Source organism: Benincasa hispida, chromosome 8, assembly GCF_027475165.1.
Source record: "Benincasa hispida cultivar pf3 chromosome 8, pf3_genome.v1.1, whole genome shotgun sequence".
NCBI lineage: Eukaryota > Viridiplantae > Streptophyta > Magnoliopsida > Cucurbitales > Cucurbitaceae > Benincasa > Benincasa hispida.
The window spans coordinates 11,314,855-11,337,580 of record NC_143485.1 but is presented as its reverse complement, the minus strand read 5'-3'; the positions used below and the strand labels follow the sequence as shown (position 1 = coordinate 11,337,580).

General features: G+C 31.2%; 2 protein-coding genes and 1 pseudogene across 3 annotated transcripts; 1 reads left to right on the top strand and 2 right to left on the bottom strand.

The window, feature by feature from the left end:
• The first annotated feature begins 413 nt into the window (after nucleotides 1-413).
• PPD6 (thylakoid lumenal protein (Mog1/PsbP/DUF1795-like photosystem II reaction center PsbP family protein)) lies at nucleotides 414-5,263 on the top strand. The gene is made up of 3 exons (XM_039039480.2): nucleotides 414-806; nucleotides 3,386-3,702; nucleotides 4,825-5,263. Exons 1-3 carry the CDS (start codon nucleotides 515-517, stop codon nucleotides 4,993-4,995), a joined length of 780 nt encoding a protein of 259 aa, XP_038895408.2. The 5' UTR covers nucleotides 414-514; the 3' UTR covers nucleotides 4,996-5,263.
• Nucleotides 5,264-6,816: 1,553 nt separating this feature from the next.
• LOC120084223 (pentatricopeptide repeat-containing protein At2g13600 pseudogene) lies at nucleotides 6,817-9,177 on the bottom strand (annotated as a pseudogene). The gene has a single exon (XR_016531092.1). The product of XR_016531092.1 is annotated as a pentatricopeptide repeat-containing protein At2g13600 pseudogene (transcript).
• A 6,441-nt stretch (nucleotides 9,178-15,618) lies between these two features.
• On the bottom strand, nucleotides 15,619-22,216 carry LOC120082754 (tetraspanin-3-like). Its single transcript, XM_039038041.2, has 2 exons — nucleotides 21,320-22,216; nucleotides 15,619-16,112 (listed from the first exon to the last, which is right to left on the bottom strand). The coding sequence occupies exons 1-2, from the start codon at nucleotides 21,830-21,832 to the stop codon at nucleotides 15,768-15,770; spliced, it is 858 nt and encodes a 285-aa protein (XP_038893969.1). The 5' UTR covers nucleotides 21,833-22,216; the 3' UTR covers nucleotides 15,619-15,767.
• Between the last annotated feature and the right edge of the window lie 510 nt (nucleotides 22,217-22,726).

The window sequence follows — 22,726 nt, the reverse complement described above, 5'->3', positions numbered from 1 at the left end:
GTCCAAGAAAAAGCTTAACAATGACATTGTGATCCTATACTTTGACATTTGTTCAACTTTAGTCAACATATTTTCAATTGCTCAATTTTCGTCTATTTTCAATAAATCTTAAATTTAATTTTTCAAAGTCAGTTTTTACCGAAGTTTATTATTATTATAATATTTTTTATGCAAAGTGATACAATAGGTAGGTGAATATTTTATCAAAATTTATAGTAAAATGGTTAATAAATAACCAAAAAAAAAAAAAAACAACAACAAACTAGTAGTGGGACAAAATTTAAATGAGTAAGTGTAACAAAAATTGTACATGAACTAAAATTGTATTTAAAAGGAAAAAAAAAAAGAAAAAAAAGGAAAAAAATAATGTGGGATCCCACATAATCCTAAATTGGTGTCCATGAAAATGGATAAGGGGCAGGTAGATGTGGACGATGATACACTGAACTCTCATCGCCATTACCATTCTCCGAGTTTCCTTTTACAATTTCTTCTTCCTCTGAACTCTCTGAAAATGGCGTCAGCCTCTGCATTTACAATTTCCCCATCTTTCCCAACCTCAAGCTGCCACAAACCTAAGAGGAAACAAATGTCTTCCTCAGCTATCTTCTGTCAAAAGGGTTCTCAGCTCAGGAGGGAGATTTTGAAAGGATTCACTCTCCTTCCTCTTTCCCTCCCTCTTTTAAATCCACTTCCTTCTGTATCCAAAGAGATCGAAGTTGGCTCATATCTCCCTCCCTCACAGTCTGACCCTTCTTTTGTGTTCTTCAAAGCTTCCCCCTCTGACACCCCGGCTCTTCGTGCAGGTATTATGACTTTTTTTCTCTGTTTTTCTTTATCATAATTTGGATGAATGTAGCTAAGTTTTTAGTTCTTTTGACAACCAAAATTTTCATTTTAACAAATGGGGTTTGCGTTCTGTTGGTTGGAGACCTTTTTAGAATGTTTTGTTTCCCTAATTGATTCTTTGGCTTTCCGTAAGGTTTCAAAATTAGAATTATGAACCAAACCAGTTTGAGATTTTTGTTATTTTTGTCGTGACTTATGAGAATCAAATACTTTTTGGTTGGTTGTTTTGGATAACTGCTTCTCTGAACTTAGTTGGAAAACTATGTGTGAGTATTGGTTGCTGATCAGTTAACCATCTATAATTGTGAGGTGGCTTATGGCATAATTGTGGTGATTTGGGTTGAGCGCAATAGCAGGGTATTTGGAGGGGTGGAAATGGATACTAGTCATATTTGGTCCTTAGATTCTATGTTTCCCTTTGGGCTTCAATTTCAAAGACTTTTTGTAATTATTCGATAGCCACTATTTTATAGAGTTGGATTTCCTTTCTTTAGTGAGATTTTCCTTTTTGTGGGTTTGGCTTTTGAATGTTCTCGTATTCTTACATTTTTTTTCTCAATGAAAGCTTTTATTTCTGTCAAAAGGATGGCATAACTGACAGCAGTAGGTATTCCTTGAATTGGTTTGTTCGTTTGTGAGCTGGTGTTTTAGTCTGCATTGGTTGAGTTAACAAGGGTGTGAAAATTTTCGTTGGAAACTGAAGGTGAAGTGAACTTGAACCTTGGGTGGGTGTTTTGGAAGATTGTATGTTTCTTTATGTACTATATACAATAGTACTTACTTCAAGCGCCTTCTTGAAGCTGATACCTTTTTTCTTCTTCCTCCTTCTGAAGCTGATACCAATAAGAGTTTCAATGTCACCTATCCGATCAAATAGTTCCAGAACATCAAGAACTTAGAGTGCAAGATATAATTAACCAAACATTGGAATGTAAAAAGCTGAAAAGAAAAATTATCAGAAGATGCATGTGGTTCAATCTATATAATCTACATCCAGTGTCTAATCCCAACACAATTTTATTTATCATATTGAGGAACAAACAATCTTGAGAACATAGCCTAAGGTTTAAGTTCACTCCATTTCATTTCTCAGAGAACTTTTTCATAACCTTGGTAATTCAACAGTCATAGTTGATGCATCTATTGCGTTAATCATAGAGACTATGTAATGCAACAAAAGAAAGCGAAGCAGCAGTAGAAGTGCATTGAAGAATGACAAAATGTTTTACAAGATTTTCTATATTTGAAAAGGAACTGCCCAAAATAGATAACTTTTGTCATGTTGTGAGGTAGCTTTGAAAGTTTTTACTTTTTCCTTCCTAAAAAGAAGGCTACAGTGAGTGCTCCGGTTGGATGTAACAATAAGCGTGTTAAAAAAATTCTCTGAACAATGTGACTTTTCTACCCCTAACAAAATTAGGATGGCATATGAAGGAAATTATTTTTGGTAGACTATTCGATGTCCCTGTAGAAATACAGAACGTTCTGACAAGGTACCAATGATATCTACGATACTGAATGATACAATACTAAAGATTCTTTGACATCAAATGATCCAATACCAAAGAGGCTGTGACATGGCTCATGGGGGTAAAGTTGGAAAACGCACAATAACATCAAAAGTTCAAGATTGGTGTGGATCGTAGTTGAGTCGCCAGTTTTGTGTGACCACTCTTGGATCAATAAGGAAATGATTGAAAATAGTTTTGTGGGTTTATCATTCTCTTTGAGGTGCTCTTTCATTTCCTTGAGGTGTCTCCATTTCTAAGTTTTTGAAGTCTTCTCATCTCATCTATTGACGCCAATGAGAAGTTTTATACATGGTGATCTCTCTAGATATGCCTTTTGGTTGGTCTTAGATGAATGTTGAACACTTGAAGCTCACTGAATGTTCTTTGGTTTATGTCAGTACTTGGGGACTCAAAAGAGTACCAAAACATCATCAGTTTCACTTAATAAATTTCCTTGGGATTCTGGATAGCATTCTAATTGTGAACTAAATTTCCAATTACGTGCTGTTATGCCACCCAATCTTCAGTTTCATTGTGTAGGAAACTGCCAATGCTAATAGCTTCTAGATTTTTACCATACTTATGGCACAATTAGTTCAGATGATGATAAGGAAGGATCAATGGAAAGTGATTTAAAATGGTGAGAATGTCTTTCGTTTTTTTGCTACTTTTTATTGTGAGAGATTGCATATTTGTTTGGATTGACTAAAGAAAAAAGTATCTTTAAGAAGTCATTTTTATTTAAACTCGTTTGATAAAAACTATTCAAATACATTTTGAGTGTTTCAAAAGCTATTTTGAGTGGTTACCAAACACTTCAAATTTTCTTCCAAATGACTTATTTTTGCAAAATTAACCACTTGAAAAGTTTAATCAAATGCACCATGCATTGCATCCAGTTATACACGTTTTTTACTCGGCTTATTTTAGTCTCCATTTTTGCTTCATTATTAGTTATAATTGTCTTTCTTTTTCACTCTCTTCGATTTATAGGCTAATGGCACTAGAGATTTAGTTCTTTGCAGGAAATGTGCAACCATACCAGTTTATTCTGCCCCCAACTTGGAAACAAACGCGAGTAGCTAACATTTTATCTGGTAATTACTGTCAACCCAAGTGTGCAGAGCCTTGGGTGGAGGTGAAATTTGAAGATGACAAACAAGGGAAAATCCAGGTAGTGGCTTCCCCTTTGATACGTCTGACTAATAAGCCTAATGCTACAATTGAAGACATAGGTAGTCCTGAGAAGGTAATTGCTTCTCTTGGCCCTTTTGTTACTGGAAGTACATATGATCCCGAAGAGCTCCTCGAATCATCAGTCGAGAAACTTGGTGATCAGACGGTATAATCCTACCTGTGTCTTTTAGATCATTTTTTTCCCTTATAATCTTTCTTAATAGAGATATGAGATTTGCTTATCCTCACTGCAGTAAATTGTTTATTTAAGAAACTTATAGTTCAGTTCTAGATTCAATTTAGACTCTATTATTTTAAAAGCTCATTTTCTTACCAGACTGTTTATTAAAACTTACAAATGTACCTAACCAGTTAGCATTAGAAAGAAATAACAAAAATCCAATGCGATTAGTGTTTGTGGCTGAAGTAGCAGTCATTACCATACATGATTGTTTGCACTTTGTAACAGGATTAGCCTAGCCTCCTTTCTACTCTTTGATCAAAATAATATTTTAAAAAACAACTAAAGTTTAAAAGCGAACTTAATTTGAAGGGAAAATAACTTTTTGGTCCTCAGGTTTTGGGTCTAGTTTCTATTTCGTCTAGATTTCAAACTGTTACACATTTAGTCTTTAAGTTTCGAGTTTAGTTTCAATTTAGTCCTAGAGTTTTAAAATGCTACAAGTTTTAAGATTTGAGTTTTGTTACAATTTGGTCTCCAAGTTTCAAGATTTGCACTTTTGACCTCGATTTTTCATTAAATACTCATTTTTGGTTTTTAGTGTTAATGTCTATTAATTAATTCAAAAGAATTATAATTAATTAAGTTTCACTATTATTATTAAATTAATTAATAGACATTGATACGAATGATTGAAAGTAAGTATTTAATGAAAAATCGAGGTTAAAAATGTAAATCTTGAAACCTATAAATCAAATTGAAATCAAACTCATAACTTAACGACTAAATGTGTAATGTTATGAAACTAAAAATCCAAATAGAAACTAGACCTAAAACCCAGTGATAAAAAAGGTATTATTCCCATAATTTTACAAAATCGGATTTCTCTTGCTCATTATTAAACATAACATAGGATGACAATGAAACTTTCAAAAGCATAGATACTAAAAAGTACTACAATTGAAAGGAGTTTAGAGCAGCTTCTTCTAGGTTTAGATTTATATACTTAGTTCAGTACATCCTCAATTTAGATAAAGTTCATTTGAACTCAACTACTTTGATGATGAATACTCATTAGAAGCTTGTTTTTTTATCTGGTTTATGCAGTATTACAAATACACACTGGAGACTCCTTATGCTTTGACGGGTACACACAATCTGGCTAAGGCAACAGCGAAAGGGAGCACAGTTGTGTTATTTGTGGCTAGTGCCAATGATAAACAGTGGCAGTCTTCTGAGAAAGTTTTGAGAACCATGCTTGATTCTTTTCAGCTCTAATTCCTTAACGCAGCTTGTATTTGGTAATATTTAATATATGTTTCTATCTTCACATATGCTGAAGCATAATCAGAGTGTTCTTCAACATTCCTGTTGCACCATAGCATTCTTTAGCTTTCTTTAATGGGTGATTATTTATTTTTGGGTGATGATTGAGTCATGATTTAATGGACTTTACAGACCTGAATTTGAAGTTGTCTGACAAAGAGCTGGACATTGTATTTTGGGCTATTATTTAATCTATTCTCTCTCGCTCTCTTTCCTCCAATTTATTTCCTTACTCACATATCGCTCTCCTCTTTCTCATTGTCTCGCTATCTCATTCTCTCTCACTCTCTCTTTTTCTCGCTCTCTGTCCTGGATCTCGTTTTGCAACCCAACGAAAAGAGGAGAGAAGAAGTTGGCCAAAGAAGAAAAGCTTAGTCTCCTGAAGAAGAATGCCTCATTGAAGCTAATCACGTGGTCTCGTTGGAGAAGAAGGATGAGGAGGAAAGCCATAGAGGAGGAAAAAAAAGCAACAAAAAAGAAAGGAAAAAGAAAAAGGAAAAAATTAAAGATAATTTTGTAAAGTTGCTTGATGATGTAAGCAAACGGTCAAAATTATTAAGTTTTAAGAAAGGGGCAAAAATCATCTTGGGCTTGGGATTTGGGTCTTTTAATCAATTACCTCAAGAAGCTTTAATCTTTTGTAGAGACCAAGTTTCTCACGATGTGCCTTTTCTTACCTTAATTTAATTATTTTTAGGTTAGATTTAGTCCATATCTATTAGATTCTTGAATTTTCAAAAGTATTTAATAAATCTTTCAATTTTATGTCTTATTAAGATCTATTAAATATTTTTTTTTCAAATTCCTATAATTTCTCACAAAATTTAAAAATTTAAAATACTGTTAGATACAAAACTCAAGTTTATATCTAATAAATCAATTAATTTTATAAGCATTGAACATGCGAAAGAACCTCATAATTTACTAAGTGTACCAAAGGACTTCAAGTTGGAGAATGAAGAAGCAGAAAAGCTTTGTTGCTCTATGCACAAGGTGGTAATGCTACAACACAAGTATTCTTTACCATTGATAGCATACTTACACAAGTATTCTTTACCATTGATAGCATACTTTGTGAGCTATTTTGAAAGAATATTTATTGCTAATTTCAGTACTCAATTGATCACTTTTAAACACAATTGTATGTTTTGTAGTGGAGCAATTGGATCAAAACAGACTAATGAAAGGATTTATAGAGAAATGTATGATCAATTGGACAAAAATGGAAGGAAAAACTAGAAGTAAAATAGGCCAAGAACACAAGAGAGCAACATTCACCAGCCATGCAAACTGCACACATTTTCGGAAATAACCAAAGTTTTATCTTTCACGACTTGTATCTAGAAAATTTGTTAAAATAGTTTTTTTCGATCCATCCTAGTCTAGATCGACCACCCAGATTTAAATAAAAAATTAACTTTTTCATCTTATACCCAAACTATGGATTGTTTTGGACTTTCTTGGTAAAATCTCGCGCATGATTAACAATAAGATTTTATATAATTTTTTCAAATTCTATTATCTTATACCAAATCTTATGTCAAATTATATTTTCAAAATTATCTGAATTTACTAATAGATTTACGAATTATCCAATAATGCTTTCAACATCTCGACACGCCCAAGACGTAAAGATTGCATCGACGATAGGAGATCAACACGTCGAACCTAATACACATTTTCCATTTTTTTCACTTGCATTCATTTTCCTTAGTTTTACTTCAATTTTACTTTTCTTTCTCATAATAAAATCAAACTTTAGTACATGTGATATTTAAGAGCTAGAAACTCAATCCTGATGACAATATTTGTAATTTACAACCTTATGCACATACAACACCAGCAGCACGTCGAGACAGTCCGCCTTGTATGAAGGCCAATATCGTTTCAAACACAACTTAAACAAATATGACTGCTTCAGTCAAACTATCCTAATAATAGAAGCAAAGAACATGTGTGACTGAAAATGGATTGAATCACTCATTCATCACATTACATACTTACATTAACAATCCCACTATCCTAAACAAATATCATCATCACTCATCCAAGAATTCACTGCAAATATGAATCGCTTGGATTCTCATTTCCAACTAAGTCTATCAGAAGTTCAAACAATAACTCTATTCCACCATTGACATTAACACTCAACATCATATTCAAGTGCTTTTGATGCATGTTCAGCTGCTTTCATATCCAAATTCAGTTGATCAAGTTTTGAATAAATTTCACATGATTTAGGATGAGCAGCATCACCAACTGAGAAGACATGAATTTTCTTATCTATCTCAATCCAGCTCCACCCTGCACTTTTCCTTACCCTTTTTTGTTGCATCTCTTTTCTAATCTCACCCAACTGTGTCCATAAACCAGCTCTAGCATAAATATGAGCAAGCGTTACATAGGGTGCAGCATTACTTGGATCCATCTCGATTAATTGATATGCCACCTCCCTCCCAAGCTCAACCTCTTCATGAACTTTGCAAGCACCTAAGAGGGAACACCACATTACGTAATTGGATTCGTAAGGCATTTGCTCCATCAATTGCTTGGCTTTTTCTACATGCCCATTTCTGGCATAGAGGTCAATCAAACAAGCATAATGATCAATTTGAGGATCTAATCTGTATTCACAGCTCATTTTATTGAAATATTCAACTGCCTCGTTTAGTAATCCTGCATGATTACAGGCAGTTAAAACTGCATTAAAACAGACATGATCAGGCAAGAAACCTTCTTCAGTCAACAAACTCTCAAAGAGCTTTAATGCTTCTGAGCCTCTACCACATTGAGCAAAAGCCATTATCATCGATGTCGACAAGACACTGTTCTTTTCTAACGTCTGATTGAATAAAAAAAAGGCTTCGTCCACACTACCACACTTCGAATACATATCTAGCAATGAACAGACTACGAACACATTATTTTCTGATCCCATTTTTGTAACTAGAGAGTGAACTTGCCTTCCTTGTTCGAGTACTGTTAGACACCCACAAGCATTTAAAACACTAGTTAATGTATGATCAGTTGGGCTCAAATTACTAGCTCTCATTTCTACAAACAGTTTTAATGCCTCTTCCCCATACAAGTTTTGAGAATACCCTGATATCATAGAATTAAATATGATATTATCCTTCACCGTTGTCTCATAAAAGAGCAGAGCAGCTTCTTGTACTCTTCCTAGTTTAGAGTAACAATCAATAGTAGAGCTAATTACAAAATTGCTAAAAGTAAAACCAAGTTTGATAACATGAGCATGAAGCAAAGTTGCAAGATGAATCTGAAGTTCATCCTTCAAAGTTAGGCATGAACTAATAACAGTGGCATAAGTAAAACAATTGGGTCTAACTTGAGTTACCAACATATTCTTAAACATCAGGATGGCTTCACTCCCACACCCATTTTGAGAGAGCCCTGATATTATAGAAGTCCAAGATACTTGGTCATGAGTCTTCATATGAGAGAAGACCCTTTTGGCATTCACAATGGCATTACATTTGGAGTATAAATCAACAAGTGAACTGTTCAAAAATAAGTTCTCTTCAAATCCAATTTTGACAATTTGGGCATGAATTTGTAAACCCAAGAACAAATTATGTGTTTTGGCACAAGAATTAAGAGCAGAGCATAGAGAATACTTGGTTAATTTTGCTCCTAAGCTGCACATTCTGCAAAGTAACCCAATGCTTCAGAGGCATTAACACAGTATCCAATTTTCCTTTCCTAATAAGTAACATTCTGACATCCCTTTCGCTGAGATTTTAGGGCGGATGAAAGTCGATCGTATCATAGCAAGATGCTCGCAACATTTGCAATCCAATTGTTGACTTGAATTCCTTGGATTTCAGCTCGCCGGAAATGATAAACGGACGAAAGAAATGAAAAACTGTCGATCGCGGCCGAAACAAAGTCGAAACATAGCGAAAAAATCATAGAAAACTCAAATTTCAACAGAAATTACGAGACTCATCATCAATCGATCACTTTACTCCGATAAATGGTTCGGGTGACTGGAATTTTCCCGGCGGAGGAGCATTACAGTTCGAGACTTCGAGTAATTAGGGTTTTCGATTACCATTTTCTACTGATTCTTCTTCATTGGTGACGGCTAAGGGAAGAGGCGAGGAAGGATATGTGGGTTTCGGCCGAACCAAATATGCCTTTGGTCGGACCGCTGTTCTGTAGCTGAACCGGCCGAGTTGAGTAGTGGATGGTTCACCAAGGACCAGCCTTTGGGTTTAAGATTTACCTTCATGTTGCTTAACTTTTAAAATTTTCCAATAAAATATATGACTTTTTATTTTATTTCTACTACTATGACATTTTAATTATGTGTTTGATAGTTTCTTAATTTGTTTGAAAAGTTTTCCTAAGTTTTTAAATTTTAAATTTTGTGTCTAATTAATCACTAAGTCATTATTGGGTAATCATTTGGTTTTTTTTTTTTTTTTTTAGCTTTTAAAAACTAAGCACGTATGCCCTTTTCTCAACTTTGAATTTCTATGGTACATTATCAAATTTCTATATTAATGGTTTAGAAAACTAAGCCAAGTTTTAAAATATAAAAAATAAAATAGCTTTTAAAATTTTATTTTTTTTAAGATTTTGACTAATGGTTCAAATGTTTATTTAATAAAAATGAAAAATATGACAAAAAGATGGGGAGAAAACGAACAGAAATTTCAAAAACTAAAAATTAAAAATGAAATGGTTACAGAGATGTCCTATATTTTCAATTTTGTGCTTAATAGGTCATAGACCTATTCATCATTTTTTTAAGTTTACAAACCTACTAAGTGCATTGAAATAAATTTGATAATAAATATCCTTCAATACAAAAATAATTTAGAGAAAGACCTAAGACTCCACAACTTGACTAACTAAATGGAGAGAGCCAAGGTAGCACCATGAACATGAAGGTTATGCTCACGTCAAATATGATAGATAACAGTACACAAATCAACTCTCCAGACCTTACACTTATTACCCACACTAAAGTGACACATCCAAATGAGCTTGATATCTCAATAAGCAAACCTATGGAAGCACACACCCACGAGAGGATGTTCCCCAAATAGCCAGGCAATAAAAAAAATTAACGGTCATTAGTCTCGACTCCACCAGTGCATAAAAACACAAACACTAGGTATATCATAAAAATTTGGAATGTGGTTCATTCACACATAAACGAATGTCACACAAGATGTCCTAGAAAAGATAGAGACAACAGCAAAGTAATAAATAGTAACTTAAACATGAATATACAGAAGTTGGTAACCCAGTCTGATGATCAACCGCCTACGTCTAGGGAGGCAGTGTGCCCAGGAAAGATAATCCACTAATACATAAAAGTCAAACGATTACAATGTTGTACTTAACTATAAATAGCGAAGATTATAATGACACTGTAGAGTCCAACTCGACTAATCACCTAGGCTCCCCCTAGATGTGAGACTCTCTTTCTCACTTGAATTTAGGCTCCCCCTAAGTATATGAATATTAGTGTGATAACACTTAGGCTCCCCCTAAGCATGTGAGACTCCATCTCACTTGAAGATATCTTTCCTTCTACTTGTGAACTTTGTTCATGTAGATTTAGACTCCCCTTAAGTCTTGAGAACTCCCTTCTTGTTGAATAATAGCTTAGGCTCTCCCTAAGTATAGAGAAATCCTTCTCGATCCACTTTGTCTTAGACTCCCCCTAAGACCAAATGAACCTTTGTGTTATGAAAACGCTCATTGTAAAAGCAAGTGAAGAACACGCCGCTACAAACAAAGTACAAAACCTTATTCTTAAATTCTATACAATGCAATGGGGATATTTCATTGAGCTTATACAATGATCTCACAAAATAGTATGAGTGGCAACCTAGCATGCAAACTTCTTAAGCTTAAATAACATAGAGAAAAGATGGAAAATATCTCCATATATAATCGAAAAATCACCAAAAAAAAAGAAAACATCTTAGAGAAAATATTTTGCATAATAATTTAAATAAGGAAAGAAATATTCTACAGAGTTAGCAACCGGATGAACAACCTCAAAGACAAATACCTACAGAGACAAACATGGAGATAACTTCGAAACAGCCCAAAGAGCAAAAGTCAGGAGTCTTAAATAAATATATATAGCCAATATCACAAATTTAACACATAAGAACACCACTTGTTAATAGAACCACGTGTTTGTAACTGACTTCTAATAGCAAGCCAAACAATGAAGGAATGTTTGAGAATATTACCTACAAACCAAAGAATGTTAGACTAAGCCACCATAAGCTGCAAGGAATCCCAAGCATTAGTGACGAGAACACTTCCGAGAGACGAGGGAGCTAGGTCACACAATCTTACCATAGCGTCAACTACTATCAATTGTACTTGGTCGAATAGATCAACCAGCTCTCTAGAGTTAGAAGGCCATCTCAAGTCTCATCTGTGTAAAGGATGTTAAGTTTTATGCCCTAAAACTCATAGATAATAAATGTAAATAATTAACTGTCATTAATAAAAAGTTATCGATGTTATTTCAATCAGTGTTATTGATTGTGTTGTATTCATTTTGTCTTAATAGCCCTAAATTAAATAAACTAATATCTTAGGTTGTCTTATGAGTCTTGAACTGTATGTAGAGACATACATGAAGGAAATCTCGACATGAGGAGATCCTTGAGCGAAAGCGGGTCGTTCAAATTTCATTAATTATTAAATACAAAAATTTACAACAAACAAACAATGGATATGCATTTAACTATAAATTACAACATACTTTTGAAAAAGAAATAAGTTCAAGAGTTTTCACCTTTGAAGAACCTTTCTCCACGAATCCCTCGAACAATCACAAACGATTCCTTTTGAAATTTCTTCTTTTCGCACGGACACTACCAATTGAGAACCCTTTGTATTCTCTTATGGGATTAAAGGATTCAAGCAGGAGTTATGGGCTTTGCTTGAATCCTTGGTAGAGGGAAGGAGAAGGAGAGGATTGGTGGAAGTTTTTCTCAGAGAACTTTTCTCTGTATGAATTCTTAGAACTGGATGAATCTCATCCACCCACACTTTTATTACTTGTTAGTTATTTGGAGAGAATGTGGGGAGGGAGTTATAAATCCTTCCCTTTTATTAATTTCAAATAAATTAATAACAAACATATAATAACTACTTTATTATATATACACTATATGTTATATCAAATATAACATATAGCCTATAGTTATATATTGCATCAAATACAACATAAACTATAATTTTTATTCTCTCTTAACTATAAGTGATATTTAATATACATCACATTTATATTAAATCCATTTATACGAATCTCATCCATATAAATAATATTTAGATCATATCCAAATATTTTTATTCCTCTTAATATAAATCATATTTATACTTAATTACATGAATCCTATTCATATAATTGGTATTGGAATCATATTCAAATTTCTCTCATAATGTATCAAATACATTATAATTAATTATATCATATACAATTAATTCCCTCAATCAATTTGAACACTTCAAATTAATCTAAAGATCAAATCCATGTTGAGCTATAGTGGGGACCTTATGGACCTGTAAATTAAAGCTCTAACAATACTTGGATAATTAATTAAACTTTTTAATTAAATTACCCAACATCCTTTAACTATTAATCACTTCACTAATGACCGACAACTGCACTCTTTGCACTATAGATAAATTTTTGGGTCCATTGGATATAACCAATTAACAGTGCGATGACCCTTCACAAATTGCTCGTAAGTACAGTTGGGCCAAAATACCGTTTAGCTCCTGTAGTTACATCTAACTCCTTAAGTACCACTAATTCCTCTAATGAATAATAAGTCATAGTCCCACTATGACGAAGTCTTCTCGGGCCAAGAGAGGGTGTGGTCACTATGTTAAAGACCCGAAATCAACCCTTAAGGGAGCAATTTATCTACTTGCCCCTACATCGGGGAAAGAGTAAATTCCGTCTTGTGTAACTGAGTTCTCAGCTCCTTAATAAGACGAATCCCCAAAATGGTAGGCTTGTTGAGTTGACAATCTGGCCACTCTCACCCATACAAATCAAAGGACCGCCTGCATGAGCAGGAGTTCACAACTCACTCAAGATTCAGATCATGTCACCTATGGTCATCCTAGTGAAATGTAAGTCTCTATTATTAACGATGTTATATAAAGAAACTAATCATTTCGTGGTCCGATCTTATACAAACTCTTTGTATAGGAAACCCCCGCTCGCATGTCTCCATATGAATGACCAGGATCATATCATTTGTAGCACTTTACAACACTTGTAACATCTACAAAGCGGGCCGTATCCGTAATGTCACCAGGGTAAGGTACCCAACCTTATCCATCTACTACAGACCATTTAAGTTATCACTTAAACAAGATCTACCTGTATGTCTCTATATACTTGTTTAAATTACATAAAATAATCTCAGATCTTAGTTTATTGGATTGAGTATATGCTTATAAAATAACACTTATTTTATTAACAACAATATGTTTATACAGAGTTTACAAACTACGAGATTATAAGGAGATTTAGGACACCATTCCCAACAATACAGGGATCAATGTTCGAAATACAACCTAAAGAGTCTATAGTATAGGGATAAAACTGGGTACCTTATCCTGGTGACACTATGGATACAATCCACTATGTATTTGATACAAACGCACTAATCCAACGCGCTCGCGTAAGTGACATGCGAGTAGGGACATCTTATACAATGAGTTTGCATAAGACCAAACCGCAAAATAGTAACTACTAGATGTAACTGTTGAGGTTGATACCCTAAATCTCGTAAGGTCTATAGTTTGTAAACATTGTTGAACAAACTCATTATATATTTAATAAAATATATGGTATATTATTCATTGTCTATAAAATATAGGATATTTTAGTTGCATTAGCCACAAACCAATAAATTAACATCCGAGATTTTGTGCATAATAATTTGTGAGATTTCTAAATCAATAACGATTGGAATGAAAGATGAATCGGAGATTTGATGATAATTGATATTTCTATGGAAAGGTACGACTAAGTAGGTGACATGAGAGGTCATGGACGAGTAGGGGTGAATTAGGTGTTGGTAAATCTAATGTGTAAATGTAAAGAAGGTAGCTGACGACATGGGAAGTTGAAGGATGAGGGTTAGTTTAGATTTTAACCAAGTTGTTTCCCACTATTCCCATCAAATACTTAGGGGTTTTAGTATAGAGTATTTGTGTAGTTCAATGGATGGTTTTTTAGTATGTAGTATTTGTATTTGCATATGACTCAATTTGATAAATTATTTTAGTTTATTACACGGTATGTGTGGGATTTAAGTTATTTTAGTATAATATGTGTGACAAAAGATGACAAACATTGTAGTTATTACAAAGTATTTGCATGTTTACATTAACAAAGATTTTGATTATTTTTAGTATGTGTAACAACATATGACTAATTAGTATTTGTAGGATCAGTATGGCAGTCCTAGAGGGGAGAATATGGTTTAAAGAAATTAACTAAAACTAATGAAAACCTTTTTCTAAGTGGGTCCAATTAAACAAATTAACAAACTTTTTGCTAACAAGTAATTTAAACAATAAATTCATGAAAATAAATTAAAATAAATTGCGTTGAAATCTTTATTCCGAACTCTATGCAATGGGCTATTCAAGACACTAAAATTGTTATTAATTAACTAAAATTATTTAATTTGAGATTAAAGGTAAAAAAGCCAACACTATTTGTGGGGCTTAGTATGAGACAAACTTCTATTTTGAATACAAGATATTTACTTATTTTATGGCTAACTATTTTTTATACAAGGTATTTCCTTACTTCTAGGTTTCAACCTTTGATTTAGAATTATGTTTGTTAGATTACTAAATTGGATATGATTTAGGTTTACTACTTGATTTAATTTATTTATTTACTAATATTCAAAATTCAAATTCATGATCTTGTTCTAGGTCCTTGTTAGATTTTTAGTTTAAAATTCACCATAATTATAGAGATTTGAAAGTATGGATATCTTTGTCCATCCGTAAAATTTCAATAGTATTAGAATAATCATTTGGCCATTTTCATAAAGAAAAGTTTGTTTGACCAGCCATTTATCCCATCGCCCTTTATTTGTATAGTAAAATCTTAGGGAAGAGATCAGACTTCAACTTTCTAATCTTACAAATGACTTCCTTTATTTATAGAATTCTCTATAGACCTCAACTTTGTTTGAAATTACAAATGTCTTTTTTTTTTTTTTTTTTGAGCTCAACAACATATAAGATTTGGGAATTCAAAAAATTTCTAGTTAGTTAAAAGTATATGTCTTAATCTATTGACATATGTCTTAATCTATTTTAACTCAAAAAAATCTCCCCTAGTATTTTTAGAAAAAAACAAGTTTTAAACTTCATATATAAAAATGAGACTTTTTCATAAATTCAAACCTAGTTCAAAATTCAAGATATTTTGTTACCTATAATACATTAATGCAATTTAGAGACGTGATTTTTTAAAAAAAAATCAGAGAATTTATTATCCAACAAACCATCTCAAACTACATACCATAACCTAGAAATAATTAACATGATATATATATATATAAATGTTTAATTTCTATACACATGTTGGGTTCAAACAAATCAAGCACACAAGTTCCATATCACAATAAAAGTATATTATGCATTTTATTTTTTGATGTCTAATAAATCGTTGATCAAATGTTAAACCAGCTCGGTTTCGATTTGGTCATGCGAGCAGTACTGGCAGGTTCGTCATTGTCGATTCGACGATTATTTCGAAAGGCTGCATAGCCAACAACGTAAGAGATGACGAGAATGATCAAGACGATGATGTTAATGACCGAGACCTTCCTCCAACTCTTCTTGAGACTAGCTAGAACCCCAGCTTTGCAAGAGTCACAAGCATAGCAAAGTTGGCCTTGGTCATTGCTCCACCTTCCACAATCAGGCTCAGCCCCTACTAGTCCTCCTCCAAAATCCCACATTGTCTCATTCACATAGACATACCCACATACTGTGGGAGGCTTGCAGCAACCAGACTTGGAGGAAGGAAAAAAAATCAGTTAGTAAATTATATATATCAATTTATTGGAGACTTTTGAAGTTTAGACAGAGATTAATATGATTTTATTAAATTACAAATTTCATCTCATTTATATTATATACTTTGTTTCCTTTGAACTCTTAAGAATTGTTAATCTATTTTTTAGACTTTAAATTGTACTTAGGAAAAGATTTATTTGTTTATCCTTAAATTTTGAGTACACCTTCCTTTAATGTTTTTATCATATTGGAGTTCTGATATTAGTTTTCAATTGATTTCTAGGTTTCAAGATTTTAATACTTTCTGTTAATTTAATTAAAATGATTATGAACTAGAATTTTTTTAATTAATTTTTAATAGTGACAAAAATGGAAAACTAATTTGTCAATAACTAATGAACTAATTTAATTCTCTTAATTCGATTAATAGAAAATCAACCCAAACTATAATAAGTGTCAAATATTAAAATTTAGAATTAAATAGAAACTAAATTCAAATTTCAAATTTTAAAAATACAACATTTTAAAATTTAAGGAAAAAGTTATGAAAACTAAACTCAAAACTCAAGAACAACGGTCAAATATTAAAACTTGGGGACTTAAATACTATTTTTGTCCAATTTATAAATTTAGATTAATTAATAGGACAAAAATGTCACCTTTACCCTTGAGTTTTCATTAATTAGGCGCAACCTTTCATATACTATTAGAAAAAAATACCTTTTCAATTACTAGGTTTTCAGTATAATTTTCATTTGGTTTTTTAAAGTTCAAAATGTTACACTTTTACTTTTAAGTTTTGAGTTTAATTTCTCTTTGGTCCTTAAATTTCAAAATTATTACATTTTTATCTTTAAATTTTGAATTTAATTTCTATTTAGTTTTTAGATTTATTTAATTTATAGCTTTACCCTTAATGAGTTAATGCCTATTTTTTTGTTTTTAGGGTTAACTTTCAATTAGTTAGTTTAAATAAGTATGATGCAAAATTTTGAATTAATTATAATGATGATCAAAAGTAAATGAAAATTAATACAAACGGCTAAAAAGTAGAATTAGTGAAAACTCAAAGGTAACCATATAAAATCTTAAAATCTAAACTCAAAATTCAAGGATAAAAAATGTAATAATTTGAATTGAGATTAAAAATGTAATATTTTGAAACTTAGAAACTAAATGAAAATCATATACAAAACTTCAAACAAAAAATATATTTATTTCTGTATACTATTTAAATAGAATCTAGCAATCTCGATCGATACCTTTGAGAAAATAATAAGGTTGATACCATAATTTTAGAAGGTTTTCATATTTCTTTTTCTATAATGGATAAGATTATTATCCTTATTTCTTTGGTCCTAAAAGGGTCATCTTCTTCCTAGAAACTACAATATGAATATCAATATCCAAGGAAGGAAAAAGAAAAAAAGGGTGGCTTTTACAAACAAAAGCAATGGGAGAGGGGAAAAAATGAATATTCCTATCCTTCAAAATGAGGCACTTTTCTGATATATAAAGAGAGGAATATAATAAAGTTTTGGGATGGCATATTTTTATTCTATTATCTTCCCACTCTCAACAAGATTGGATCTCTAGATTCACTTTGGATCATTTAAAATATTCTACATTATCTTTTATTTTAAAATATCAAAATTTGACTTGTTGCTATTTAAAAAATGGTCACATTGCTTTGAATGTGGACAATATTTTCTTAATTTTTGTCAAATAAGAAAGTAAAATAGAGAAATAAAATAAAAGCATTTGTTTAAAAGAAATTAACATATATAAATAACTTGGGAATCACTTTTGATTTTCAAGTCTAATATTACTATACCAACTCCTTCCATTCATTATTTGACACGTCATTAAATGATATTGATTTATTATTTATTTATAAAGATTAAATGCTATTATTGTAGCAAGTGGAGGTAGTATGGAAAATTTTTCATACTACCGTAGTCCTAAAATTTTTCTTGTACAGAAGTACTTCAAATAATTTTTAACGAATATATTTTTAATTAAATTTAAAATGTTAATATTATACATGAAATTTAAAAATAATAAAAGAGATAGAATGAAGTAAGATATTTAAATGTTCTCAAGTAAAATGAAGTAAGAGATTCAAGGCATTTTAAAAACAAAATATAAATCGATCAAGAAAAAAAAAAAAAGAAGCAAGAAATGTAGTTATTCTATGAAGGGATTTGTATTATATAATAGTCAAAGAATGTATAAGACTTTAATCTTCACCTTACCAATCATTTTTAATGGAAACAAAATTAATAGGTTCCATATATATATATATATATATTAAAAAAAGTAAAAGAGAAAAAAAATATATATTAAAGGATAAATAGATATTATTAAAATATCACAAAAGGAATACAAAATTAGAGAGAGAAAAAGAAGGCAAGGTAAAAAACATACATATAAAATAAAGTATTTGATTTGGATCCTAAAATATTTATTATGAAAAAATTTAAGGACAAAGAGCGAAGTCAAAAATTCTATCTAATATAATAATTACAAAAATAGGAAACCGAACGTTCAATCTCTACGGAGAAAGATCACCTCTAATTTTTACAGAAAATTTCATATCCATTACGTTGAATTTACCAATAAAATCAATCTTTTATTAAATAAACAAAGAATTTAAAAATTAAAATGAGTATATCTCAATTGACGTCACGATAAACACAACGATAATCTTGTGTTTAGAGGTTGGTTATCCACCATTATGGTAAAATAAAAAAATAAAAAGTTGAAAAAAAGTTGATTGCATTTAAGATCTAATGTTAAATGTAATGCATGGCGCTTGGTACACGGTTATTGGGAAATAAAGAAAGGCCACCGTCCAAAGGCTAGGATTACGCCACGTTTATCGAAATTTTGAGAATTGGGTTGTACTTTTAATTCAAAATTTTATATGTTTATAATTTCATTTATGAAACTCTCAAAATTAATATTCAAAATACTTTTAAAATCTAGATCTAAGTTAATTATTGTGTCTTTTAATAATTACAAGTACATGAAAAATGTCTTATTTATTAACATTATAAGTTAAAGATTAACTCATGAATCTAATGATGAATTCAACGACTTCCTTCACCACCTCCTCATCCGACGAAATGAGATTTCTATATCGATTTAGATTTTTTTAAATATTTTATAGATAAAATAAATGTCAAATTATTTATAGAAATAACAAAATAAATATTGATAGATACTAATAGACTTCTATCAGTTTTTATCAATAGACTTTTATCAGCATCTAGCTAATAAAATTAAAATTTTGTTATTTTGTATAAATGGTTTTCCTTATTTTTTTATTTTTGAAAATCTCCCGTATATTTATAATTTGATTTTATTGATGAGTTAAAAAAACCATTATTTAAATTTTAAAAAATGATTCTGAATTTAATATTGTTTACGAGAATTATTAAATTAAAAAATATTACGCTTCCTAAAATAGTTTTTAGACCCACTTATTAAAAAAGAATTGTTTTCAAATCTCTTCTTTACTTTTTTTTTTTTCTCTTTTCATTCTAATTAAAGGTATATTTTCTTATGCATGGTCTTTAACTTTAATATCAAGCCACTTATTTTAAATAAGGACATATATATATATATAATTTAGAACATGTAATGAAATATAAAAACCTTTTACCAAATAAATAAAAAATATATATATAAAGAGCAAAATATTGTTAAAAACAACATATTTGGAACATTAAGAATATGATGATAAAAAAGGTGAGACAAAAATCGAAATATTATTAAAATTTACTTGAATAATATTTAAAATTAAATACTAACATAATTTGAAATACATTTTGTGAAACATAATTTAATTCATGAAAGAAAAAGACTTCACAAATAATAATAATAATGAAATTGAATTTAGGAATGGATGAAAATTGAGTTGGGAGTATAGTATTAAATTTATGTTTTCATAGGTTGGATCTTTTTTAAATTTCTTTAAAAATATTTACTGAAATCAATATTTTATCGATATTTCTATCCAAATTTTCATCAAATTAAAACATCCATATTTCCGTCAACAATATTTTAAATCTCGATTGGGAGTTGTGAGTAGATAAGGATAAAACAGATTAATTAAAAGTGGGGCCAGAGGATCTGACGTGGACCAGAGAGCCAGAATATTGGAATGGGCCGTGTATTGCAGCCCATCGCTAATAATAAGACCATCCACATGCAACAAAACTTTCCTTAAATTCAGATCTCCTCTCTTAAATTAATCCCTTTTTCTTTTTCTTTTTTTATCTTTTAAAAAACAAAAAAAATAAAAAAACTTTTTATAAGAAAATATTTAGACCAGAGAAAATCGAAGCTTTGACTTTCATAATATAAGCTTTCTTTTCGGTTGAATCACGCTTATTTTATTTATTTTTAAGAAAAAACCCTACAAGAATAATTTTTATAAAATAATAGCAAAATCAAATTAAAGTCGAACATAATAACAATTAATAATAATGTTTTAATTAATAGTTAACGACTCTATAGTTTACCCTTTTTTTCCCCTTAATTTGTATTCTACTTGTTAATTGATTAAGGAGTTCAATCACCTTTTAAGCCGACCTATAAACATTTAAAAAAAAACAAAAACAAAAACAAAAATCATAACTCAACTAGGTTAAATATATAGTCTCATTTAGATTAGAGGTTGAAATTTGGTCATTAACTTCAAACATGATAAATGAAAGTAACCGAGCTTTATATCTCTAAATTAATGATATATGTGCTAAAGTGAACTTAACTTAGTAGTATTGACATACACTCCAATCCAAGAGGTCGGAGTTTCAATCCTTCCACGCAATTATTATTATAAAAAGAAGTTGTATTTGTGTCTCTAAATTTGAAGAAATACTATTCGTCTAAAATATTATTAATAAAAGAGTTTTATTCTAAAAAGATAATTACAATTGGTAGTATTTTTAAAGGTAATAATTAAATGTATAACAATATTTTTAAAAAATTATAAATATAGCAACATTTATTGGTGACGGACTCTATTACTGATAAAATCTTATTAACAATATAGACTTATCACTGATAAATTACCAGAGTTGAATTTAAATTTTGTTATATTTACTTATAATACTTTAAACTTGATTGTTATATTTGTAATGGGTCAATTTTTTTTTTTTTTAAAAAATATATATATATAAAAACATGTACGTACCTCAACAGGAGTGAGATGTCTAAGGTAAAACATATCGACGGTCTCCGGCACGCCGGAGACGGTTCTAGCAATTTTCTGGCAAGCTTTGGAGTCTCTAACACATGAACTAATCTTAGCCCAGTAGGTATCATCCGCCACACGATCCCTGAGCCACCCGGAATAGTCCTGTAAATAGTAATCGAAATAGTTTCGATTGGGGAGAGGGCGGCCAGAGCCTCTCTCGGTGACGGCGTAAGCGAAAATGATGAAGCCGACAAGGGCGCCGATGACGAAGAACATGACAAAGAGGTAGAACCACATAAGGAAAGTGTTGCGGTAGCAGGCGCCACCGAAGCCAGCGAGAGAGACGACCATGATGGCGACACCGATGCCGATGAGAGGCCACTGGAGGAACTTGAGACAATCGGTGGTGTTGGCGCGGCTGCTCAGCCACACGCCCCCGCCGATGATGGGGAGGGAGAGGAGGAAGGTTATGAAGTTTAGGAGGCCAATTAAGTGGTTGCTGGCTCTCATGCTGGTGGGTGATACTGACAATAATAATAATAATGTCTTTTTTTTTTTCTTGTTCTTCTTTTCTGGTTGTTTTGATTTGTGAAGAGTCAATGGTTTTTATAATGGTTACTTGGGGTTGTGTTGTATGAAAATGGAAGAAGGGAAGAAGAAGATGAAGAATGTGGAGAGTTGTAATTGGAGTCTTGAGTATAATCAATGGGAGGTGAAATTACTACTTTGTCCATTTCTAGGAGATCGACAATAGAAGATGAGGGTAGAGGAGTATTCTTCTGAAGTACACAAACTGATGGAAGATCAAACTTTTGATTTTTAAAGAAAAAGATTATGTCATTTACTGTTAAATTAAGTTCACGTTGGCAGATTAGATGAATATGAGTTAATATGTATATATATAATCTGAAACTCAAGGAATTCTACCCAAAATCCATATGGTTTAGATTGAATTGTGTGAACTAATAATTAATTTGGGTTTTTTAAATACTCTGTTTTGGTTGGGTTTAATTCTCGAGTCTACTAAGTTGGATGTACTTTATTTCTACCTATGAGAATATATAGTCATAAATTTTAATTGATTAATTGTTAACACAAATATTTATTTTTACTTTCAAGCTTAATTCTATTTTTAACTTAAGTTAATTTCAAATTCAACTCAAAATAGTATAGATGAAGTTAATTGTTTAATTTTTTTTTTTAATGGGAATTCCAATGAACTAAAAGCCTCTCCAAAAAAAAAAAAAAACTTAAATTAATTTGGATTTTGTTATGTTTAATTGGAAGAATTAGAGATAAACAATCCATATTTCTATGGTTGGATTTTAAGCCATTCATAAAGAGAAGAAAATTGAAGAAATAAAGAGAAAAATCATCTTTCAAACAAAAAGGGCTAATTGGAAT

What these genes read in the sequence shown, in the direction of transcription:
- PPD6 (XM_039039480.2), top strand. Translation starts at nt 515, where the DNA reads ATGGCGTCAGCCTCTGCATTTACAATTTCCCCATCTTTCCCAACCTCA. An exon ending in CACCCCGGCTCTTCGTGCAG is followed by an intron (nt 807 to 3,385) that starts GTATTATGACTT and finishes AGTTCTTTGCAG; the next exon opens with GAAATGTGCAACCATACCAG. An exon ending in AGAAACTTGGTGATCAGACG is followed by an intron (nt 3,703 to 4,824) that starts GTATAATCCTAC and finishes TGGTTTATGCAG; the next exon opens with TATTACAAATACACACTGGA.
- LOC120082754 (XM_039038041.2), bottom strand. Translation starts at nt 21,832, where the DNA reads ATGAGAGCCAGCAACCACTTAATTGGCCTCCTAAACTTCATAACCTTC. An exon ending in GACATCTCACTCCTGTTGAG is followed by an intron (nt 16,113 to 21,319) that starts GTACGTACATGT and finishes CCTTCCTCCAAG; the next exon opens with TCTGGTTGCTGCAAGCCTCC.